This window comes from Labeo rohita, chromosome 2 (assembly GCF_022985175.1).
Source record: "Labeo rohita strain BAU-BD-2019 chromosome 2, IGBB_LRoh.1.0, whole genome shotgun sequence".
Taxonomy (NCBI): domain Eukaryota; kingdom Metazoa; phylum Chordata; class Actinopteri; order Cypriniformes; family Cyprinidae; genus Labeo; species Labeo rohita.
In genome coordinates, this window is record NC_066870.1 from 16,055,310 (window position 1) to 16,079,121 (window position 23,812).

General features: G+C 34.6%; 1 protein-coding gene across 1 annotated transcript; it reads right to left on the minus strand.

Moving 5' to 3' along the window:
- Positions 1-11,097: 11,097 nt before the first annotated feature.
- Positions 11,098-22,662, minus strand: afg3l2 (AFG3-like AAA ATPase 2). The gene is made up of 17 exons (XM_051138772.1): positions 22,449-22,662; positions 21,703-21,796; positions 21,550-21,615; positions 21,335-21,456; positions 21,025-21,177; positions 20,837-20,911; positions 19,239-19,363; positions 18,853-19,126; positions 18,622-18,759; positions 18,383-18,536; positions 17,527-17,634; positions 15,207-15,332; positions 15,006-15,116; positions 14,750-14,865; positions 14,471-14,671; positions 11,710-11,904; positions 11,098-11,593 (listed from the first exon to the last, which is right to left on the minus strand). Exons 1-17 carry the CDS (start codon positions 22,539-22,541, stop codon positions 11,351-11,353), a joined length of 2,394 nt encoding a protein of 797 aa, XP_050994729.1. The 5' UTR covers positions 22,542-22,662; the 3' UTR covers positions 11,098-11,350.
- Positions 22,663-23,812: the final 1,150 nt, after the last annotated feature.

Genomic DNA, 23,812 nt, shown 5'->3' on the forward strand with positions numbered 1-23,812 from the left:
CAGCATGATTATCATGGCTATCTGTGTGCATAACACACGTGTAAACACAGAGTCACTCATTCATGCTCGGTTAGACGCACACGCAGCATACAGACACGATTTTTGTAGAAAAGGCATGGGAGGGAAGTGAGGCTCTTCCTCTAAATCAAATGAGCATTTAGCGGTTATATTTAGTTACGTTGGAGGGATTCATTTATTTAAATGTACTAAATCTCCTAAAAATACATTTCGCACTATTTAAATGAACCTTAAATATTACATAAATAAATTTGCATTTCATGTCTATATATGTAACATCATAGTGATGCATGGCAGTGACATCACTCTCGACTCCCTCTTGTGGTTATAATATGTACATTCTCAATATTTAATATGATTTCATGCAATTATCCAATATTAAATGAGGTGGATTTAACAAATAGAACAATTAAGAGAAATAAAGCCCCTGAAGGTGATTCAGCCGAATGAAGGAATGTTCATGACTCCTGAACAGACATACCGCAGCGGTTTTCCAGATGTTTGTGGAGTTCAGACCTCACGCCTCTAGAGACCAATGAGGACTGTTAGTCGGCCACGATGCGTTTATGTCAGACAGATGCATGCTGGTCTATACGTGTGTCTGTGTGCGCTGGAGCACATCTCACCTTTCATTCCTTGGCTCCTGTGAACAAGCATTACTCACAGGCTCTAACTCTTTCCCTGCTGAATTTCAGTTTTAAAAACAATCAATCATGATGGTTATAGGTGAACGTTGAGGCTGAGCAAATTTTACTTTTTTTACACTTTAAGGCGTTATATGGTAACAATAACCACACGCATATTAAAAAAAAAATGTTTTTAAAAGATGTTGTATATCAGCAAAATATTGTCCTATCCTAACAAACCATACATCAATGGAAAGCTTAATATTCAGCTTTCAGTTGTACAAATCTCAATTTTAAAAAAATGACAATTTTGACTGGTTTTGTGGTCCAGTAGTAAAATAATATTGTGAAATATCATTAAAATGTAACTAGTTTTCTATTTTAAATTTTTTTAAATGTAATAGTTTTTTTTGTGTTGGCAAAGCTAAATTTCCAGCAACCATTACTCTGTATCCTTTAATTGTTCAGAAATCATTTTATCATTGTCTAATAAACCAGGCATTGTGTAGAATGAATGTTCCTGGTTTTTACAAATTGCTTTGTTCCTCTTTTTGAAAGTTGCTTTGGATAAAAAAAATATCTGCTAAATACATAAATGTGATGTAATACGCTAATTGGAGCTCATAAAACATTTCTTATCTACAGTATGTTGACAACGGTTTAACAGAATAGCATCTAAAATGAAAATCTTCTAACATAAATGTTTTCACTGTTGCTTTTGATGAAATTAATTTGTCCTTTATGAATGAAATAGAAAAATCTTACCAACTCCAAATGGTACTGTATAATCTGTTTAACCTAAGATCTGAAATATTTTTCTCATCTTTAAATCTGCATGTTGTGGCTAATCAGCCAAGATGTTCATTTTAAGCATTAGTTGACTATTAGTCACACATTTGTTAATAAACCATATAAATCATAATGAGCCTTTAATTGCCTACATGTCCAAATAAGCACTCAAGCGTGCACAAAAAAAAGCTTGCTACAGCGCACTGGCAGATATAATAATTATGAATGTGTCAGGAAAAAAACACAGAGACTGCATTAACGTTTTAAAAATCCGATAAACTAGCACTTTCTTTGTTTTCGGCTTAAGAGATGAAATCGGCGACACTGACTCCTCATCTCCGCAGTAGTGATGCGTCTGTATGCATGTTTCATACGGATTACATAATCTGAGAATATTTTCTATTTTAATTGGTTCATTTAAAAGTAGAAATATATTTTTCATGTCTGTAAGGCAAGTATATAGAGAGCTTCAAAGTTTCGTGCTCAAGTTCACAGAGACCGAGACGGCAGAAAGCGCATCCTGCCTGCTTTCATGACTTTACAAAAGCGCAACGTTTTGTTGTTATTCTGAGCGCACACAAACAAATGTAATCTTTACAGATTCAAACGATGTATTATATTTATCTATATGACAAAAAACGACAGAGTATTTTAAGAGCAAGTGACTACAACAGCGCCTCCATCTGTCATGCAGTGAGCGTGCTACTATTCAGTTTCCACACTCCGCACAGACGCTCGAATAGCGCGCATTTTTCTAGGTTCACATTAGATTGAGCCACCATGTAAAGTTGCTATTACATACATACTACAAGCCATATTTGAGGTCAATGAATGATAGGTGAGTGTTTGGATGTCCTGTCCGATGTACTATATTACCACATAGACCATCCATTATCGATCTGTCCGTCACGGACTACGGCTAATAAAATTTTGGTCGACCAAGTCTCTTCTCATCGACTATTAGCGGGCAGCCCTAGTTAAAACTCAATGGGCTCAGGGGAGGCGAGAGAGATGCGAACTCCTGCTATAATTTTTCCTGCTGGTGTCATTGTCAGACAGTGTTTCTTTAGAAAAGCAAGTGATTCATACACTTTTTAATGTTGTGATTTGTAATATTGCCATTGTTTTGTTTTTGTACTACGAATTTTTTTCTCGTCCATTATTTTGAGGAGGCACTGCCTCCCTTGCCTCTTTAGAAGAAATGCCCGTTACAGGTATATTTCACCTAAAAAAAAAAAAAAATAGAAAAGTCATTTACTCACACTCATGTTGTTCAAAATCTGTATGATTAACTTTCTTCTGTGGAACATATTTTGAAAAATTATGAATTTGAAACATTTTTTTCGCATACAGTGAAAATAATTGGGGTCCAAATTGTCCAGTTGTCCAGATTGGACATGTACCTCTTTAAAGATTTAAATAGATTATTTTGTATAATCAAATGCAAAAGCATAAAAACTCCCAAAGTTTCTTGCTGATGTGCTCGTGGGCTCATCATACGGGCAACCCTTCAACCTCCCACTGGCATCACTGCATCTATTCCTGGACTTGTTAACACTTAGAAAGGAACACAACACTCCAATGGATCATTCTCAACTCTTAAACACTTATTCTTAGCATTGCCACATGTTCGCCTGGGCAGCGTGTGTAAGCGTGTGTGGTGAGTTTGCTATTTCTGAAAGGTGCCCATAAGGTGGTGTCATCACACATCCTACTGCCTGCCACGCCTCCTCTCTCTATAGATGACACACGGAGGGACTCTGGGAATGAGTAAGACAGGCCTCATCATCTGTGCATTCTCACGTGTTTTTAATTTACTTTTTTTTACTGGAGAAAACTTCCACTGTCTTCAGACATCATTTTATAAATCTCATTCACTGAATTACTTTAATCAAACCCACAAGTCTATTTAATTTGTATTTTCATACGGTCAAATATGATGTGTTGAAGGACAAAAATATGAGAACTACTCTTTGGAAGTTGTTAAAAATGGCTCGTTGCTGTAGTATTTTGTGCTTGTGTTATGTTATGGTGTCATAAGTGTGAGCGTAATGATGTAAGAGGCTGTAAGGAGTTGGTGTGCAAGTGAGTTTTGGCAGGATAGTCCTCACCCACTACTACACTTCTGTATGAGTCAGGCCGCTCTGAGTGACGCTGTGGTACTGATAGTAGGCGGGATCCCTCGCTCTTTCTCTTCATCACTCTACCTGCTCCACCAGACGCCGATCATCGCCAATGAATCACCTGAAGTCATGTTTGCAACTCTCACTGCCAACTGCCTCTGCATCTCCTGAAGCGATCACGTTTTTACATGTGTCCATGAGTTATTCTCTGTCAAAATGAGTAACAGTTCCTGAAGTCCTTGTAAACTTGCTACATAAAGCAAACTTCTGGTGACTTTATAAATTATACTGGCTAGTTGTACAGCACACGTACACTACCTTGATAAGATTGATTGATTGATTGACTTAAGTTAGTACTAATTTAGCCAGGATGCTTAAAAATGAAAAGTGACATGTACAAAAAAAAAGTTTGATTTTTTTCAAACAAATGCTGCTTGAAAAAAGACACTAAAAGATCCTGAAAAAAAGTATTGCATTTCCACAAAAAATTAAGCAGCACTGTCATTGATAATTGAGGGTTGGCGAAAAGACCAAAATCTTGTATCATGATATGAATATGAAAATTTTATTTCACGGTAGCAGTATATATCACAATATAGTTATTTTTGCTTTAAATAAGGTCTTTATGACATCAAAATTTTTGACACCATAGAAATTTCATAATTCTCGTCACCAGTGTCAGTTTCGCAAAAAACTAATACTACTCTAAATAAAATAATAATAATAAAAAAAAAAAAAAAACTCAAGCTCACTGAAGACAAACAGTCAGCGATTAAATAAGAAACTACTTAAAAGCAATAGGATGAAAAAACTACTGTAGAACAAATAAATGCTACACACTGTAGAAAGTAATCAAATGTGTAAAAACTAGGACTGTCAGTCGATTTTAATCTAATTAATATACAAAATAAATTTGACTGTTAAAATAGCCACAAAACATCATATCTAAAGCTATGTTTGTGTTAAATGAGAAAGTATCAAGTAGACATTACAAATTGTAGCTTTAGAAAGAAATATTTTATTTGTTTCGGCATAAAATTGGTTACACAAACATTTAGGCGTAAACTACGGAACATAAAAGAAGATAATTTGAGAAACATCTCAGTACTTTTTGTTCACAGAATGAATGTTTAGCTTTGTTACCAACAGTCTTCAAAATATCTTCTTTTATGTTCCACAAAAGAAAGGTTCAAAATGACACGAGAGTGAATAAATGATGACAGAATTACATTTTTTGCTTGAACTACCCCTTAATTTTTTTTTTTTTATTAATGTTTTTTTTGATGAAATGATACTCTAAATATGAAACTAAATCTGCCAGCAGGTGGCAGTAAATGTCTTTATAAATCATTCATTCATTCGATTCGCTCAAACGGCTGATTCATTCAGGAATGAAGTAAATGGCTTTCTTTATGAATGGACCTTTGAGTCACTGATTCATACGATTCGTTCAAAAAGCAGATTCATTCACAAACTAAACACTGATGTGTTGCTCGGAGACGCGCAACAATTTCGCTATGGCTTCAAAGGTAATATGCTCTCTGCAAAATTGAGCGAAAACATGTAATATTGTGTTTAAAATATAACACAAAAAAGAACTGACAGCCCTAATTAAAGCACTCCATATTCTTTACTGTGTAAATTAAATACATATTTCTTATTAAAGTTACAAAAGTGATTTAGTCAAAAGCAGAGAGAGATTTTCTCTCTTTTGTTGTTTGATTAACATGAACGACAGACAACAGGAATATTTACTTTAAGAGCTGCCTGGAAATAATATACGGTTACACATGTTTTCTTTTTTAGTTGTTTGCTTTCACTTAAGACCTAAATTACTGTGTTTATGAGGACACCTGCAAAGATAACAGTTCAAGATCTTTAAAGCAGCAAAAATTAACACTCCCGTGCTCTATGAGCACCATCTTCACGTGTGCATGCCTCTCTGACAGCGCTCAGAAACAGTCTCTCAGACAGTGTGCATATAGCCGAATGCTTATTGCGTTTGAATGGCTTGAAATAACTTGTTTTTATACTGCAATCCTTAAAGGAGGATCCTTTAAAAATGATACGTTTTCGTGACCACAAAGCACAGCAATGTCACGTGAGCCTGTTACCATGATAGAGATGATCATCCAAAATCTCTACCAGCTGACAAATTTTCTACCGATTAATCACGTGTACCGATATATCGCCCACCTGTATTCTTGAATAGCAAATCAGCATTTTAGAATCATTACTGAAGGATCAAGTGACACTAAAGGCTAGAGAAACGGCTCTTGAAAATGTGACTTTGGTCACAGGAATAAATTACATTTGAAGAGTTTAGATGCAAAACCAGCTAAAAGCCATCTCGGTCAAAAATGAGATAAATATACTGAGCAAATGCTCCTGACACATGGTATACGTTAAATTCCAGCCTCAGCCCAATCAGAAGTATCAGTACTTACACAGAAACCTATACAAAGTAGCCAGAAAGAAATGCTCATTTTAAAGAAATGCGTCAGATGGATTTAGGGGCTTTTGCATCCTAACTCTTCATTGTGTAATAAATTCAAATAGAAAACAGTGTTTAAATTGTAATACTTCTTCACAATTTGTATGTTTTTACTGTATTTTTAGTCAGTGCAGCCTTTTGTTAACATAATAAACTTTCAAAACATTAAAAAAGTCTTACCAACCCCAAACTTTTGATGGGTAGTGTAACTGAGCACTGGTTACTATAGACATCCATAGTAAAAATAACATGACTGAATGTGGAAAAGGTCATGTATATGGAAAAGGTCATAAAAAATCAACACGTCATTTCTTAAATATTTTGAAGAATGTTTCAGTTTTGTCCATACAATGAAAATCAATGGTGCCCAAATGACTGTTCCCACTGACTTTTATTGTTTGGACAAAAAAAAAAAAACATTCACCAAAATATGTTCTTTTGTCTACAAACCACTATGACTTACAGAAGAAAGTAGGTCACATACTGGTTTTTGGAATGACATGACATATTTTGGGAACTACCGTTTAAATTTAAAGTGTAATTTCAGTGTCATCTGACAGTATTGCAAAAATAATAATTTTAAACTATTGTTAAAAAACCCAAACAGTCCATCTGACACCAATAGCCTCAAAGCAGCAGGTTGACCTCAGAGGAGACAAGTTGGATAAGACAAAAAAAAGTCTTAGACAACACAAATATTACAAAATATAACATAAAAAAGCATATAAATCACTCTTTTTTTATAAAAGTAAAACTGGTAAAGTTGCAGCGGGAGTCCACGTCTCTCTTGCCTCCCCTGAGCCCATTGAGTTTTAACAGACCCCCTATAGCTGTGGTGGGTTTGGTGGGGGTAATTGGGAATAAATTTGGGTAAAGTCATGTGAGGCAATGCCTCCATTGCAGTATGATTGGATATGACTGGTTATGTTCAGCTGTGAATATAATGGTATTAATGTGTTGGCTTATAAAAAAGTAAATAAATCAAACAATTATAACTTATATTGTGTGATTGATTCCCAGCTTGAGGTCCTATTCCCCTCTCTCCACGCTTTCCAGTCCAATAAAAGCATATTATTCAATTCACTTTCAAGGAGGCTGATTTTTCCTGGCACAGGTGCTTGACAAACAGGTTCCTGTCCAAACAGGATCATCGCAAGCGATCTTGCATCATCCATCTCACCCCTCATACATAGACAAGGACAAACGTCGCAAACGGTGACTCAATGGCTCCTTTGACTTTTTAAAGCAGTTTCAGTCTGACTTTGACTCCAGCAGTACCCACTTTCCCGAGGCGAGCTGCTAATCTATGCAGGTGATGTCACAGTGTGGGGAAGACTTTCATTTAGTGCTGAATCAGAGGAGACAGCGAGGGAAGCCTCTTCATGTTTGCCTGGTCTAAATGTGGACATCCTCCCCGGCAAGCGAGAGGCTGATTCATACTGCTGTTTAAACGCAGGGCTCCAGCAAATGTTACGCCACTGAAAGTGGGCTGCGGTGTATTTTTGAACGCTCATCACGAACACTCATCACGAACGCTCGCGTGAATACACATTTAAAGTGCCTGCTTTCTTTAAGCACGTTAGCAGATTCTCATGGGGCGCTGCAACTGTTCAGAGAAGAACTGAAACTATTGCTTCCAGCGACAGTTCAAAACAAGTGGAATTTCTCCTCGTTAAAATTTCAGGCTTCCAGACAAGCTCATAAAAAAAAAAAACCCTTATACTCACTTCTGCTGTAGGTGAAGCTGGATCACGAATGATTTGCGCGAACATAGACGCATTTATGTAGATCAGGAGGTGCATTCCCTTCACAAACAAACATAATCTCCTGCATCTTCAGCGGCTCAGATGTCGGGAGTAAATGACGACCGCTATGTTCATTATTACATCCAGCAACACAACACTTCAATCACTCAGTCTAAAATATTTTTGTCTAACTTACATGCCTGCTCCGGCATCGAAACAATGTAGGTCGGACTGTTACAGCTGATCTGAGATAAGACGCTCATGTCAATCAACTATCGTGGGAGCAGCTTCTGTAGGTGTGACGCCACAACCACAGGCATCTGAGAATGGCTCGATTTGAAAAAGGGGATATTATTTTTACAGATTAATTAAAAACCACTGCATGGATATTTATCATTATAGGGTAGATGTGTACATACACTGCCAACACACATTAAAGTTCAAACAACATGCAAAAGTGAACTTTGCATCCAATGACCCCTTTAAATATAAAATCTTGTGATTCTGACTATGTGTTATGTTATGCACTATATACTGTTGTAGTATTAAAGAGATAGTTCACCCAAAAATGAAAATCCTGTCACTAATTACTCACCCTCATGCTGTAAGACCTCATCTTCAAAACACAAATGAAAATATGTAATATTTTAATTTTCTTTGTGCAAAAAAAGTATTCTCGTAGCTTCATAAAATTAAGGTTGAACCACTGATGTCACATGGACTATTTTAATGTCCTTACTACCTTTCTGGGCCTTGAATGTGGTAGTTGCGTTGCTGTCTGTGCAGGGTCAGAAAGCTCTCGGATTTCATCAAAAATATCTTAATTTGTGTTCTGAAGATGAACAAAGGTCTTACGGGTTTGGAAAGACATGAGCGTGAGTAATTAATGACAGAATTTACATCTTTGGATGAAATATCCCTTTAATTCTTTGATTTTTAAATGATTTTTAAATCATTAGATTTTTGACATTTTAGCAATTTTGCAATGTGCTTGTGATTTTTTTTTGCTTTATTTATTTTTCAGTTTTAGTTTTAGTCATTTTAGTAGTTCAACTTATTTGTTAGTTGCCAGGGCAAGATTTCTCATTTAAATCTTTCACATAATATTTATATTAGCTTTATTTCAATTACAGAATTTTTTGACAGATTAAAAAAAAAAAAGTTTTAGGTTAAAGTGTTTATTTATTTATTTATTTATGGTTAGTTTTAATAGTTTTTTTTTTCTTTTTTAAGATCTATTTTTGGCATTTTTCTGCAAAAACAGTAAAATTGTGAAATATTATTACTACTTAAAATAACGGTTTTCTATTTGAATATATTTTAAAATGTAATTTATTCCTGTGACTTTTTTAGCTTTATTACTCCAGTCACATAAATCATTCAGAAATCATTCAAATATTCTGATTTGCTGCTCAAAAATCTTTGTACTATTATTATTATTATTGTTGTTGAAAACAGCGGAGTAGAATTTTTTTCAGGTTTGTTTAATAGAAAGTTCAGAAGAACAGTGTTTCTAAAATAAAAAACAAATTGTATAATTGTAAATGTTTTTATCATCACTTTTGATCAATTTAAAGCATCTTTGCTAAATTAAAGTATTAATTTATATATATGTTTATATAATATATATATATATATATATATATTATATAAACATACTATATATATATTATATATTATATAAACATACTCCAAGCTTTTGAATGGTATAGTGTATAATGTTACAAAAGCTTTTTATTTTAGATAAATGCTGATCAAAGAATCCTGAAAAAAATTTACTCAACTGTTTAAATACTGATAATAATAATAATAATAATAATAATATGTTTCTTAAACAGCAAACCAGCATATTAGAATGATTTCTGAAGGATCATGTGACACTGAAGACTGGTGTAATGATGCTAAAAATGTAGCTTTGATCACAGGAATAAATTACATTTTAAAATAGAAAGCCGCTATTTTAAACAATAAAAACATTTCACAATATTACTGCTTTTGCTGTATGTTTGGATCAAATAAATGCAGGCTTGGTGAGCAGAAGAGACTTCTTTAAAAAAAAAACATTAAAAACCTTACTGTTCAAAAACTTTTGACTGGTAGTGTATACATGAACAACCAGTTAGTAAAATAGCCTGATTTCAATCTCACAAAGATATAGAACACATCACAGCAAGTTTCTAGTTCATTTCAAATCAACATAACTAGTTAGATGCAAACTCCCAAACGACTCTGAATTATTCACTCACTGATTTAAGCACTAATTAACAAACATAATCAAGGGCTCACTCGTGAATCTTTTTAATTTAGAATTTTTGTTGCATTCGCAAACATTTTTGTCGCATTCTGAAGCCATAGATCAGCGTATCTGAAATCCATGTTCCAATCAAAACAAACCAATTCATTCCACAAACAGAATTATTAACAAATAAAGAACATAATTTGAAATTGATGTGGATTTATTTAGGTTTTCAAGCATGTTCAAAACCCTTTGCACAGAACAAAATACACATTCAGATGAAACATCAAGCTGAAGTCACAAACGGACAATGCGGATTAGATTGTGTTCTGCATTTACCCTCAAAGCTTGTTTTGTGATTTGGATTTGCACTGTAGAATAAATACTGCTGTCAAAAATCACACGCGTCCATAAGCTGATCATTAACATAATTAACTACTCATCTGCAATTGTGTATGTTTGCATCCTATTTCATTACATATGCGACTTACGCAGTGTGCAATTATTTTGAACTGAGCTATAGTTTAATCAGCCTGTACCACAAAGAGCAGCTGCCTGGGCCATAAATGACGCAAATAAACTTCAAAAGAAGAAAACGGTTCAAAAATGACTGCTCTGTCCTTTAATCAAAGAACTTGATTGCATAAAATAACATGGAAGCCAACGACTGACGCTCATGCCAGTGTAAATCTGTGAGAGTAGAGTATGTATGTAGCACGAGTGTGCACGGTTCACAACATTCATGTATATTTCAGTCTTTCAGACAGCCAGTAAGCAAGCACAACTGAAAGAAGATAAGTCATATTTCAGAAAGGTCACAAATTGCGGCAGTTTTGAACTGGAATCTTGTACAGAAAGTGAAAACGCAACTGTGCATATCAGAGGCAAAGCTTGCAGATGATTCAACATGTTTTCTGTTAGATGTAAAGATATATATATATATTTTTTTGTGTGTATGTCATCTTGGTCATTGATAGATAAGATTGAAAAGACTCTTGACACAGTGCTTTTGCCTGAATTTAAACAGATTTTTTGCCAAAGCGCTGACGTGTCACGTAAAATACACTTCACCTTCAACAGATCATCTGATCCTTTTCAGTTTTGCTGAAACACAATCAAATTCAGCACAAGAAAGTTTATATTTCATAAACACTCTACTGTACACAATACAAGTCCGACGCTTACTACCAAGAGAGCCGGGATCTTTAATCACAGCTCTCTTGAAGAACAGGGTACTTGCCTCAGTGTCCGCCACGCAAGTGTTTCCCATCTCTTAAATAAGTGCTCTGACCCTCCAGGGTCACGATTAACGGGTGTCCTCAGAAGGGCATACCACCGGTGATCTGTCGTGCCACCTGCTCCTCCGTACTCTCCTCCTTCTCGCTGCCGCGCTCCTTGTTCCAGTCCTTCAGGCCCTCGGGCAGCGATGTGTCCTCGTCCATGCTTCCCGTTCCCTCCACAAACTCCTCATAAGTTGACTTTTCAGCAAACGGCCTTCGGCCCAGGAGCTCCACCATGTCGTTCTTATCCAGCACCTCTTTTTCCAGTAGACGTAGTGCCACCTAGTGGTTAAAGTAGAGAATTACAGTTAAGCTTCATAGCTGTTTTCTGTCACAATTTATGATGATGAAAACAAATCAGTGTATAATGCACTGATCCTGATAGTGGCCTGCTGTACCTTTTCCACATCAGCCTTCTTCTCAGTCAGCAGCTGCTGTGTGCGCTGATAGGCCGTGTGGATGAGGTTTCTAACCTCCGTGTCGATGAGGCGTGCCGTGGCCTCGCTGTAGGGCTTCTCCAAAACCATCTCTCCCTGCCGTGGCAGGTCGAAAGACACCTGGCCTACCTTTTCATTCATGCCAAACTGCACAATCTGTAGATGGAAGAGTAAGAGTTTTCAGCTGGGGTCTGTGGATTATATTGTGGATGTTATATACAAAACATACAGTCATTTCACTATATATACACTGCTGTTCAAAAGTTGGGATCAGTAAATTTGTAATGTTTTTAAAGACGTCTTTTCTGCTTATCAAGGCTGTATTTATTTGATTAAAAATACAGAAAAAAATAGTAATATTGTAAAATGTTATTGCAATTTAAAATAGCGGTTTTCCATTTTAATATACATAAAAATGTTACTCCTGTGAAGCTGAATTTTCAGAATCATTACTCCAGTCTTCAGTGTCACATGATCCTTCAGAAATCATTCTAATATGCAGATTTATTTATATTAAAATAGAAAACTGTTACTTTAAATTGCAATAATATTTAATATATAATAGTATTTTTTGGTCAAATAATTGGAACTTTGATGAACGTTTAAAACATTAAAAATCTTAACAGCAGCGATATAGAATACTTTTTTCTCCATCAACAGGTTTTATTTATACCTTGATGGTCATACAATATAATATTACAATTGGTCAAAAATACTGTAAAATAATATTATTACAATTTAAAATATTAATATTACATTATATTTTAAAACACATTTTATTGCTGTGATGCAAAGCTGAATTTTCAGAATCATTACTCCAGTCTTCAGTGTCACATGATCCTTCAGAAATCATTCTAATATGCAGATTTATTATCAATGTTGATAGTTGTGCTGATTAGTTTTTGTTTTTTTTTTTGGAACCTGTGATACTTTTTTCAGTTTTCTTTTATGAACAAAACATTAAAAAGAACGTCATTTATTTAAAATAGAAATCTTTTTTAACAATATACTCTACTGTTTAAAGTTTAGGGTCAGTAAATTTGTTCTTTCTTTCTTTGAAAGAAATTAATATTTTTACTCGGCAAGGATGGGTTAATTTGATAAAAAGTGATAGTAAAGACTTAAATTGTTACAAAAGTTTTATATTTTAAATAAATGCGGTTCTTTTTAACATTTTTTCAAAGAATCCTGAAAAAAGAATCACAGGTTTCAAAAAAAATATTAAGCAGAACAACTATTTCCAACTATTTCCATGATTTCTGAAGGATCGTGTGACACTCAATGGCTGATGAAAATTCAGCTTTGTATCACGTACATAAATTATATTTTGAACTATATTAAAATAGAAAACTGTTACTTTAAATTGCAATAATATTTAATATATAATAGTATTTTTTGGTCAAATAATTGGAACTTTGATGAACATTTAAAACATTAAAAATCTTACTGATCCCAAACTTTTGAACAGCAGCGATATAGAATACTTTTTTTCTCCATCAACAGGTTTTATTTATACCTTGATGGCCATACAATATAATATTACAATTGGTCAAAAATACTGTAAAATAATATTATTACAATTTAAAATATTAATATTACAATATGTTTTAAAATACATTTTATTGCTGTGATGGAAAGCTGTAATCATTACTCCAGTCTTCAGTGTCGCATGATCCTTCAGAAATCATTATAACATGCTGATTTGCTGTTCAAGAAACATTCATTCTTATTATAATATAAGAACAAAATATATGTTTAGGTGTAATATTAAAGGAGAAGTCCACTTCCAAAACAAAGATTCACATATAATGTCTTTCTTTCTTCAGTTGTACAGAAATTATGTTTTTTGAGGGATTTTTTTGACATTAAAAAGTATTTAAATTGTATTTTTTGAGATTAAAAAGTATTTAAATTGTTTTTTGTTTTTTTTTAATGAAAATAACCAATCGTTTCGCTAGATAAGACCCTTCTTCCTCAGCTGGGATCGTTTACAGCTGCATTTGGGATCGCTTGAAGCCGCATTTAAACTGCATTTTGTAAGTTCAAAACCAGGGAATCATAGCAGTTCATTATAAAATGACAGAAAAATCCTGAAATGTTTTCCTCAAAAAACATAATTTCTTTATGACTGAAGAAAGAAAGATATGAACATCTTGGAAGACAAGGGGGTGAGTCCATTATATGTAAATCTTTGTTTTGGAAGTGGACTTCTCCTTTAACCAACGCCTACTCAAGTCACAAAAGTTTGAAATATAAATATTTTGTAACATTATAGATTCATTTACTGTCACTTCTGATCAATTTAATGCAGTCTCTTTTTTTTTATTATTATTATTTTATTATTACTGTTGTTATTGTTTTATTATTTATTATTATTTTGGCTAGTTTTGAGCAAAAACTTATTTGTTAGAAGTAATTCTGTTTTGTTTTTCAGACAGATGCAGTTAAAACCTTAATATTTTATTTGTGGATTTAACATTAATAGATGGTTTAAGGCAAAATAGCTGCAAAAGTTTAAGTTTTCATAATCCATTTGAAAAGTGTATTACTTTATATTATAATATTTTATTTTAATAAAAAAATCTTATATTAAATTATTTCATTTACAAGTGTCATGTTCGTGATTCATGTTATTTATGTAAGCTACAGCTTACTATGCATGAACCACCAATGATACTTTCTAAACAGTTAAATGATGAAATCATATAAATGTATGACTGACCTGTGCATATGCACTCTGTGTCACTTTCTTCAGGTCATCTTGTGCCCCTGTGGTAATGCGGCCAAAAAAGATCTCCTCAGACACACGTCCACCCAGCGTCATACACATCCTGTCCAACAGCTGCTCCTTGGTGTACAGGTACTGTTCTTTAGGCAGATACTGGGCATAGCCCAAACCCTTCCCACGCGGGATGATGGACACCTGAAACAACCAATGGTATGACTGAGTACACTGAGAAATCACAGTATTAAACTACATGTGAACAAGTGGGGGTTTTACTTTAAGCAAAGGGTCAGCGTGTTCAAGGAACCAGCCAGCTACGGCATGACCAGCCTCATGGTAAGCCACTGTCTTTTTCTCCTCCGGCTGCAGCACCTGCGTCTTCTTCTCAAGACCTAAACATGCAGAGAGCTTATAATTATCTGAACTTCACACTATGCATGCACTCTAATAGATAATAATATCACAGTTTGCTATAAATGTGTTTAACAAAAAAATAAAAGTGAGATTTTCAAATTTCACGTCTGTCACTTACCCCCAATTACTCGTTCGATGGCTTGCTCAAAGTGTTTTTGGTTGATGGCATCAGAAAGGTGGCGGGCTGCAATTAGCGCAGCCTCGTTGCACACATTAGCAATGTCCGCACCTGTCAGAGAGAAAATAGTAAGCAGTGAAACTCAGTTCACATCTCATAAACAACTTTGTAAACCCAAATGTATAAGAAGTCTTTACATGCCTGAAAAACCAGGTGTTAGAGCAGCCATTTTTCTTGCCAGAGATTCTTTGTCCAACTCTGCATCCAGCTTTAGTGGCCTCAGATGGACTTTGAATATAGACGCTCTGCCTTTGATATCTGGTGGCCCTGAAATCATTATGCAATATACAAAATAAACATATACTTACAGCTGAATACATACAAAATGCATGTTGTTTGTTATTTAGTAATGACCTGAATAAGATATTTCACCTAAAAGACATTTATATATAATTCACAAGAGAAAATAATAGTTGAATTTATAAAAATGACCCTGTTCAAAAGTTTACATACACTTGATTCTTAATACTGTGTTCTGAATGATCCACAACTGAGTTTTTTCGTTTAGTGACTGTTTTCCATGAGTCCCTTGTTTGTCCTGAACAGTTAAAATGCCCGCTGTTCTTCAGAAAAATCCTTCAGGTCTCGTTTTGGAAAAAGTTTTGAATTTGAAGATCAGGGTAAATTTAACTATTTTGTCTTTTGGGGAACAAGTAAGCATCTTCTGTAGCTTCTGAAGGGCAGTACTAAATGAAAAAAAATGACATTTAAGCAAAATGAGAAAAATGTAGACATCTTCATTCTGTTCAAAAGTTTTCACCCCTGGCTCTTAATGCATGGTTTTTTTTCCTGCTGAAGCATCAGTGAGCGAGTGAACTTTCTGTAATAGTTGCATATGAGTCCCTCAGTTGTTCTCAGCGTGAAAAGTCTCAGGATTCATACAGTCATTGTTGGAAAGGATTCAAATACACAAAAATACTGAAAAACCTTTTTTTCTGAAGAACAATGGGCAGTTTAACTGTTCAGGACAAACAAGGGACTCATGAACAACCATCACTAAACAAAACACAGCTGTGGATCATTCAGGTAACAACACAGTATTAAGAATCAAGTGTATGTAATCAAGTGTAGGTCAGTACTAAATAAAAAATAACATGCATTTTGTATGATCCCTCTTATTTTGGTAAAATAATTAACATTTTGCAGATACGTTAACTTTTGACTTCAACTGTATATTACGGTTAAAATGTTTGGGGTCAGTAAGACTGCAGCCTGTATTAATAGCTGCTAAAAAATCATTTTATACTAAAATTGATATCATTTATTTTCAATTGTAATAATATTTAACAATATAGCTATTCTACAGTATTTTTGATTAAATAAATGCAGCCTTGGAGAATATAAGAGACTTTTCATAAACATTAAAAAACCTTGACAGCTCCAAACATTTGATTGATAGTGAATAATTATAAAACATTAAACATATTGTTGACAGGGGAAAAAAAAAAAATAAAAAATCACACTTAATGAGGAAATTGCTTTTAAATAGCCTGCGATTAAAGTTCCCCTACAGTTTAAAGGATATTAAATGACATTAAAGGAGAAGTCCACTTCCAAAACAAAGATTCACATATAATGTACTCGACCCCTTGTCATCCAAGATGTTTGTCCAAGGTGTCTTGTTTTTTGAGGAAAACATTTCAGGATTTTTCTCCATTTAATGGACTGATATGGTGCCCTGATTTTGAACTTCCAAAATGCAGTTTAAATGCGGCTTCAAACAATCCCAAATGCGGTTGTAAACGAGTCCAGCTGAGAAAGAAGGGTCTTATCTAGCGTAACGATCAGTTATTTTCATTAAAAAAATACAATTTAAATACTTTTAATCTCAAATGTCTATCTTGCCTTTCTTTCACTGAACTCTGTGTATTTTGGCTCAAGACAGTTAGGGTATGTCGAAAAACTTCAATCGTATTTTCTCCCTCAACTTCAAAAATAATTTCAAAATCATCCTACATCACTGCAAAAGTACCGACCCAGTCTTTGCAAAGTGAACATGCAAAGATCAAACACCCTTAACAAAAAAAGTAAAACAGCGATATAAGGCGAATTTGAATTTGAGGGAGAACATGAGATGGGAGTTTTTCGACATACCCTAACTGTCATGAACCGGAAAACAGCAATCCACACAGAGTAAGACAAGACGAGCATTTGGCATTAAAAAGCATAATACTAATATATAATTACTAATATTTCTATGAAAATAACCAATCATTTTGCTAGATAAGACCCTTCTTTCTCAGCTGGGATCGTTTGAAGCCGCATTTAAAACTCCATTTTGGAAGTTCAAAATTGGGGCACCATATCAGTCCATTATATGGAGAAAAATGCTGAAATGTTTTCCTCAAAAAAACATAATTTCTTTATGACTGAAGAAAGAAAGACATGAACATCTTGGATGACAGGGGGGTGTATCCATTAATATATAGAATAAACATGGACAGGTGACAAAAACCCTTACCAATATAAATCTGTCTATCAAAGCGTCCAGGCCTCATCAGAGCTGGATCTAGAATATCTGGTCTGTTGGTGCCTGCCAGCACTACAACATTGGTAGCAGTGTTAAATCCTAAAAATGAGAGAAATGGTTATAAATTTGCATATGTAATTAATCTAAACAAATCTAAAATTTATATTTATAAACTCTAGATTTTAAAATCAATAAATCTGAAATTATAAAGACATCTAAAATAATTTAAAATGCCTGTTATGCCATTTCAAATATTGCCTTTCATGCAGTGTGTAATGTAGCTGTATGTGAATACAAATGATCTGCAAAGTCATAAATTCGAAATTGCTTGATAAATAAAGTTACTGTCTTTCAAAATAAAGAATCGACTCTGAACAGCCTAAACAAATCATTAGTAACTCGGATCCCACATCACAGTGTAAATGCACAAAATGCTCGCTTTTGAAAGATGGCTTAGTATCACAACCTGTAAGTATGATAAATAATAGATGTTTATATATCTATTAATCTTGGAAAATACAAAACCTATGACTGTGGGTGTATCGTTTCTGATACGCAGTGAACCAATCACAACAGACTGGACTGTCTGACCAATCAGAACAGGGTAGGCTCATGGAAAAGAGGGGTTTAGAGAGACTAAATCTTTGAACTGCTTCGAACGTATCGTTTGAGAATCACTGGAAAATGAGGTGATATTAACTGCACATTTTGAGAAAATAAAAGCATTGTTTGACCTTGCATGCATGTAAACTTATTGTAGGAGACTCCAGAAACAATATTAGCAACATTAAAAATGCCATAATAGGGGCACTTTAATCATAGAAACGACTGTTGTCTAGACACAAACCATCCATCTCAACTAGTAACTGGTTGAGCGTGTTTTCTTGTTCACTCTGTCCGCCAAAGTTGCCTCTGCCTCTCTTTCTTCCCACAGCGTCGATCTCATCTATGAAGAGAATGCATGGCGCATTCTTCCGGGCTAATACAAAGAGATCCCGAACCTACACAAAATGAGTGTGTTTCAGTCTGTTAGAAAGCATACTCAACACCATGAAGCTCATAATAAGATACAGAAAATGTACTTACCCTGGCTGGCCCAACCCCTACAAACATTTCTAAGAACTCTGATCCATTCACAGTGATGAAAGGGACGTTAGCCTCTCCCGCAGTGGCCTTGGCTAGTAAAGTCTTTCCTGTGCCTGGGGGTCCAGTCAAAATAGCCCCCTAAACAAGATGATTAAACCTTCTGTTGAAATCTCAAGTCGACTTACTAAATTACAAGCCAGTTATGTAATGTTATGTAAACGTCTTAGCTACCTTTGGAATCTTGGCACCCAAATCCTGGTACTGCTTTGGGTTCTTAAGAAAGTTTACAAACTCCATGATCTCCAATTTGGCCTCCTCACAGCCTGCCACATCTTTGAATTTGACATCGATTTCATCTCGTAGTACTTTGGCAGTGGTCTCGCTGACACTGAAGAGCCCACCCATTCCTCTCCCTGGCCTCCCTGCCCCGGCTGGCCCTCTCCTCAGCATGAACAGCAAGAACCCGATGATCAATACGGTGGGCAACATGCTAAGGAGGAATGACCTGAAAACGGAAAAATTAACAAGAAAAAGATCGCTTCAAGTTGACTTGGTGATATTTTTTTAAATTATTTAGGAAACAAAAGCATAGCTGCAAATTTACGTCAATATCTCACCCATCACTTTCAGTGGAATAGACCACTGGTAGTCTGTTTTCTCCTTCAATACCCATCTCTAGCTGAGCAGTTTCCAGGTTTCGCTCAAAAGTGTCCACACTGCCGATGTTGAACCACACATATTGCTGTTTGAAGAAAGGATCGCAGTTTGTTGTGAGCTATTTTTATGGAACGTTTCCAGAGACAAGAGAAATATATACTGTACATACAGTTGAAGTTTACATACACCTTGCAGAATCTGCATAATGTTACTGACCTGAATAAGATATTTCACATAAAAGATGTTCTATATTGTCCATAAGAGAAAATAACAGACCCCGTTCAAAAGTTTACATTCACTTGATTCTTAATACTGTGTTGTTACCTGAATGAGCCACAGCTGTTTTTGTTTAATGATAATTGTTCATGAGTCGCTTGTTTGTATTAAACTTTTAAACTGGCTGCTGTTCTTCAGGTTTTTCAGTATTTTTGTGTATTTGAACCCTTTCCAACAATGACTGTATGATTTTGAGATCCATATTTTGACACTGAGGGACTCATATGCAAGTATTACAGAAGGTTCAAACGCTCACTGATGATCCAGAAGAAAAAACGATGCATTAAGATCCGGGGGTGAAAACCTTTGAACAAAATGAAGATGTTTTCTTATTTTGCCTAAATATCATATTTTTTCATTTAGTACTGCCCTTCAGAAGTTACAGAATATACTTACATGTTTCCCAGAAGACAAAAGTTAAAATTACCCTGTTCTTCAAATTCAAAAAGTTTTCACCCCAGTTAAAGTCAGCTATTATTTTCTCTTGTGGACTATATGTAAATATCTTTTATGTGAAAATATCTTATTCAGGTCAGTACTATATAAACAATAACGTGCATTTTGTATGATCCCTCTTATTTTGATAAAATAATTAACATTTTGCAGAATTTGCAAGGTGTATGTAAACTTTTGACTTCAACTGTATACTTATTATCAATGTTGAAAACAGTTGTGCTGCTTATATTTTTGTAGAAACCATGCTACATTTTTTCCAGGATTCTTGATGGATAGAGTGTTCAAAAGAACAGTTTATTTAAAAAAGAAATTACATTGTAACATAAATGGCTTTACTGTCAGTTTTGATCAATTTAATGTATATTTGCTGAATTAAAGTAGAAATTTAAAAGGAAAAAAAACTGATACCAAACTTTTGAGCTGTAGGGTATGTCAGCTTGAGTGTCTGACCTGGCTAATGGATAATCTAAACATAATAGCAACACTTTACAATAAGGTGTCATTTGTTAGCATTAGTTAATGTATTAACTAACATTAACAAACAATAAACAATACATTTATTACACTATTTATTCATCTTTGTTAATGTTAGTTAATAAAAATAGTCTTGATTGTTTGTTCATGTTAGTTCACAGTGCATTAACTAATGTTAACAAACACAACTTGTGTTTTAAATGACTTTGAAAATGCTGAAATTAACATTAACTAAGATTAATAAATGCTGTAGAAGTACTGTTCATTCTTAGTTCACATTAACTAATGTAGTTAACTACTGAACCTTATTGTAAAGTGTTACCAAAATAATACATGTAACTAAAGAACTCACCCCATCAACTGGAGTTTTACCAGGAGTAAAGATGACTTTTACATATCGCTTGTTTATAACCTCCAACCTGTCAACCTAGCAAAGATAAAATACATCATTCCATGGGTCAAAGTTCAAGTGCCTGAAAAGAAACATCAAACAAGATTGATTGAAGAATAAAAACTGATCAAACATAAGTAATTACATACCACTCCTTTAGAAAGGTAACCATTTACAAAGTCTTTCCAGGTGACCTCTCTTCCTCCATCTCGGAAGAAGAAATAATATGTGACAGCTGTCCAGAAGGCCGTTCCACACAGGAAATACATACGAAACTCTTTATCATCCCATGGCACATCGCCCTGCATAAGAGTGACAGAGAAATAGAAATTAACCCTATTCTAAACGCATGCTATTGACCATATTGTGAATATTTCATCCATGCATGGGTTTCATTTTTTCATAAAATGTTACAGTAAGCCTAATATCACTAATAATAATTACTAGACAACGTTTAACCTTTTGGAGACGGCTGTACCAATTGGATTCATCTTTCCGCCCTCCTCTTTTTCCTCCTCCTCCTCCACTACTTCCACCTCCACCTCCACCAGCGGTCTTCTGAGCATTGTTTGGTTTTGCCTCTGGGTTTAAAAAGATACAGAAAGCAGTATGATTGTATTGCATTTCATATAAAAGAAAATGAATTCACATAACAATCTTATGAGAGACATTACCTTTGACTTCCGCATTGGCTGGCTTGGGCTCACCATTTTTATTATTAGGGAAGTATTTTTCAAATCCTTCAGTGCAAAAAGATAAAACTCAATTAGCAGAACAGCCAAGCTTTGAGCATCTCAATGTTATGTTATAATTCACGTAATTCACACCTTTAGGAGGTTTGGAGCTTAATCTTCTATAGGTGCCCAAGACCTGAGAAAGCAAGGATCTTCTGTCTAGGACGATTTGCCCAACACCCTGAATCTTCAAAAGCAAACACATTAAGATGATCAACAGACATAATCACACCTGCTGAAAAACTTAAAGGCACCGTTTTGGTTCCTCAGATTACCACACTGGAGCTCTTTGGTGAATCTCTAGGATCCTCAAATATTATACGTCTCAAAGCTGTTCCTTAGTTATTGAATGAGTTGTTGATAGTGTTCAGAGCTCTTGGAGGAACTTAGGTTCCTGCCCTTTTCCCATTTTGAATTCTTATGTTACTACTATTTTCAGCAGATCCTACGAAAACAGTAACGTTAGTAAAATGCCAAAAAGTTCCAAATGGCTTTAATACCTATAATAACGATGTTTACAAAAATTGTTCAAATTTTAAACCTAGCAATAGCACAAACTGATGTTTTGGATGCTGTCTTGGTCAAATTTGACGCTATAACATTTTTACTGTGACATAACAAGAGCTAAACGCGTTACCCAACGCAATGTCACACAGGCCGACTCTTGTTTACTATCAAAGTCTCCGGTCTATGACATTGCTGTCTGCGGCAGACAAGACAAACGGATGACATAAACGACAAAATGAGTATTTGTGATCAGATCATAGCGTATGGTGTCGGGGTGATGTGTTCATGGATGATGAAAGATCTAGAGAAATACAGTCAAGCTGCACATTTACCGATTGCACACGGTTTGTTGATCTGACATTTGGCAGCAGAGCGTGGAGAAGGTTCCTGCAGCCTCTTGACAGATGCAGATATCGGTGTGCCATTATGGCACTGTGCGCTTGTGACTCTAATCAATGTAGAAAACAACACATCGGACGAAAAGTTTTGACAACATGAACTTGAAATTTACTGCGTCCCATCGCGGTTCACTTCCGGTGCACGCTGGTGACGCGCTCACTGTAAATATCCACGGTTAACCCTCTGTCGTCCAGTGTTGTTTTTCTGCACTTTGCTTTCTCTTTATTCAGAGAAACATACAGGCTGAATCTTAAAAGTGTTATCAACTATACATTAAATAGAATTTTCTATATGTTTTCAATTGCTGAATTTGTGGTTGTTTATCAAGTGATTAAAAAGCCTAGGTAACTAAATAAAGAAAAAGCGAGGTGTAAGGAAAACATTTTATCAATTTTTACTTTTTGTAGTTGCTAAATGTTTTTTGTAGACAATGCTATAGAACTTTAATTTCTCGTTTTCTTTATCATTAACAGCGATAACTCAGGATTTAATTTAAATTACATTTCATATTCACTGTTCACATAACATGAATTAAATATTTTATATTTTAAGATGAAGTCATAGAAAAATAAAGAAAAACAAAGAAGATATAAAATAAATCAAGTCTTGATGGTGAAATCGAGCTTAAAGGATTTTGCGTTTATGACATCAGACTTGTAGCTAATGGAAAAATATTTAACTCTGAAATATTAGTAAGTGGGAGTTTTGAATTAAAACCTTTTTTTGATTTCATCATTAAAGGGCACTGTTTTCACTGAATTACACACTTTTTATTGTTAAAGAAAGATGCAGTTGTTCTATTTAATTTATACCAAAAGTGAAAAATTTGGCGAATCGTTTGCAGCATTTCTATTTGGGAAAGTTACGGAAAGATTGATTTTGTTTCTTTAAGAGAATTACTTCTTTTTCTCTCTAATTCATTTATTATCTGTTTAGACTGTGTGGCCAAATGTTTCAGAAGGGTCATAGCAGGGTCACAGTAAAGGTCAGAGCAAAACACCATCAGTAATATGTACCATAGCATGAATCAACATGTTTCCCAAAGTCTTCGACTTGGCACTGCATCTTGCCCAACTGGAAAGATCGCATTCTTGTTACAATGTTAAGTCGCCCCATTTCAGGGGCTAAGCTAGATTTGGTTATGAAAATTAAAAATATGCTTTTTTAAATGTACTTCTTATTACAGGCCCACGATATAAGTATAAACAATCAATATGTACAAATTGTTCTTCTAAAAACAATTGCCAATACTTTATATGAATGCAACACACCACATAAGTTAAAACATTAACATTAA

Coding starts and splice junctions, on each gene's coding strand:
- afg3l2 (XM_051138772.1), bottom strand. CDS start 22,541: ATGGCACACCGATATCTGCATCTGTCAAGAGGCTGCAGGAACCTTCTC. Junction 21,457..21,549: donor AGCCAATGCGGAAGTCAAAG/GTAATGTCTCTC, acceptor TTTTAAACCCAG/AGGCAAAACCAAACAATGCT. Junction 19,127..19,238: donor TATTCCACTGAAAGTGATGG/GTGAGATATTGA, acceptor TTCCGTTTTCAG/GTCATTCCTCCTTAGCATGT.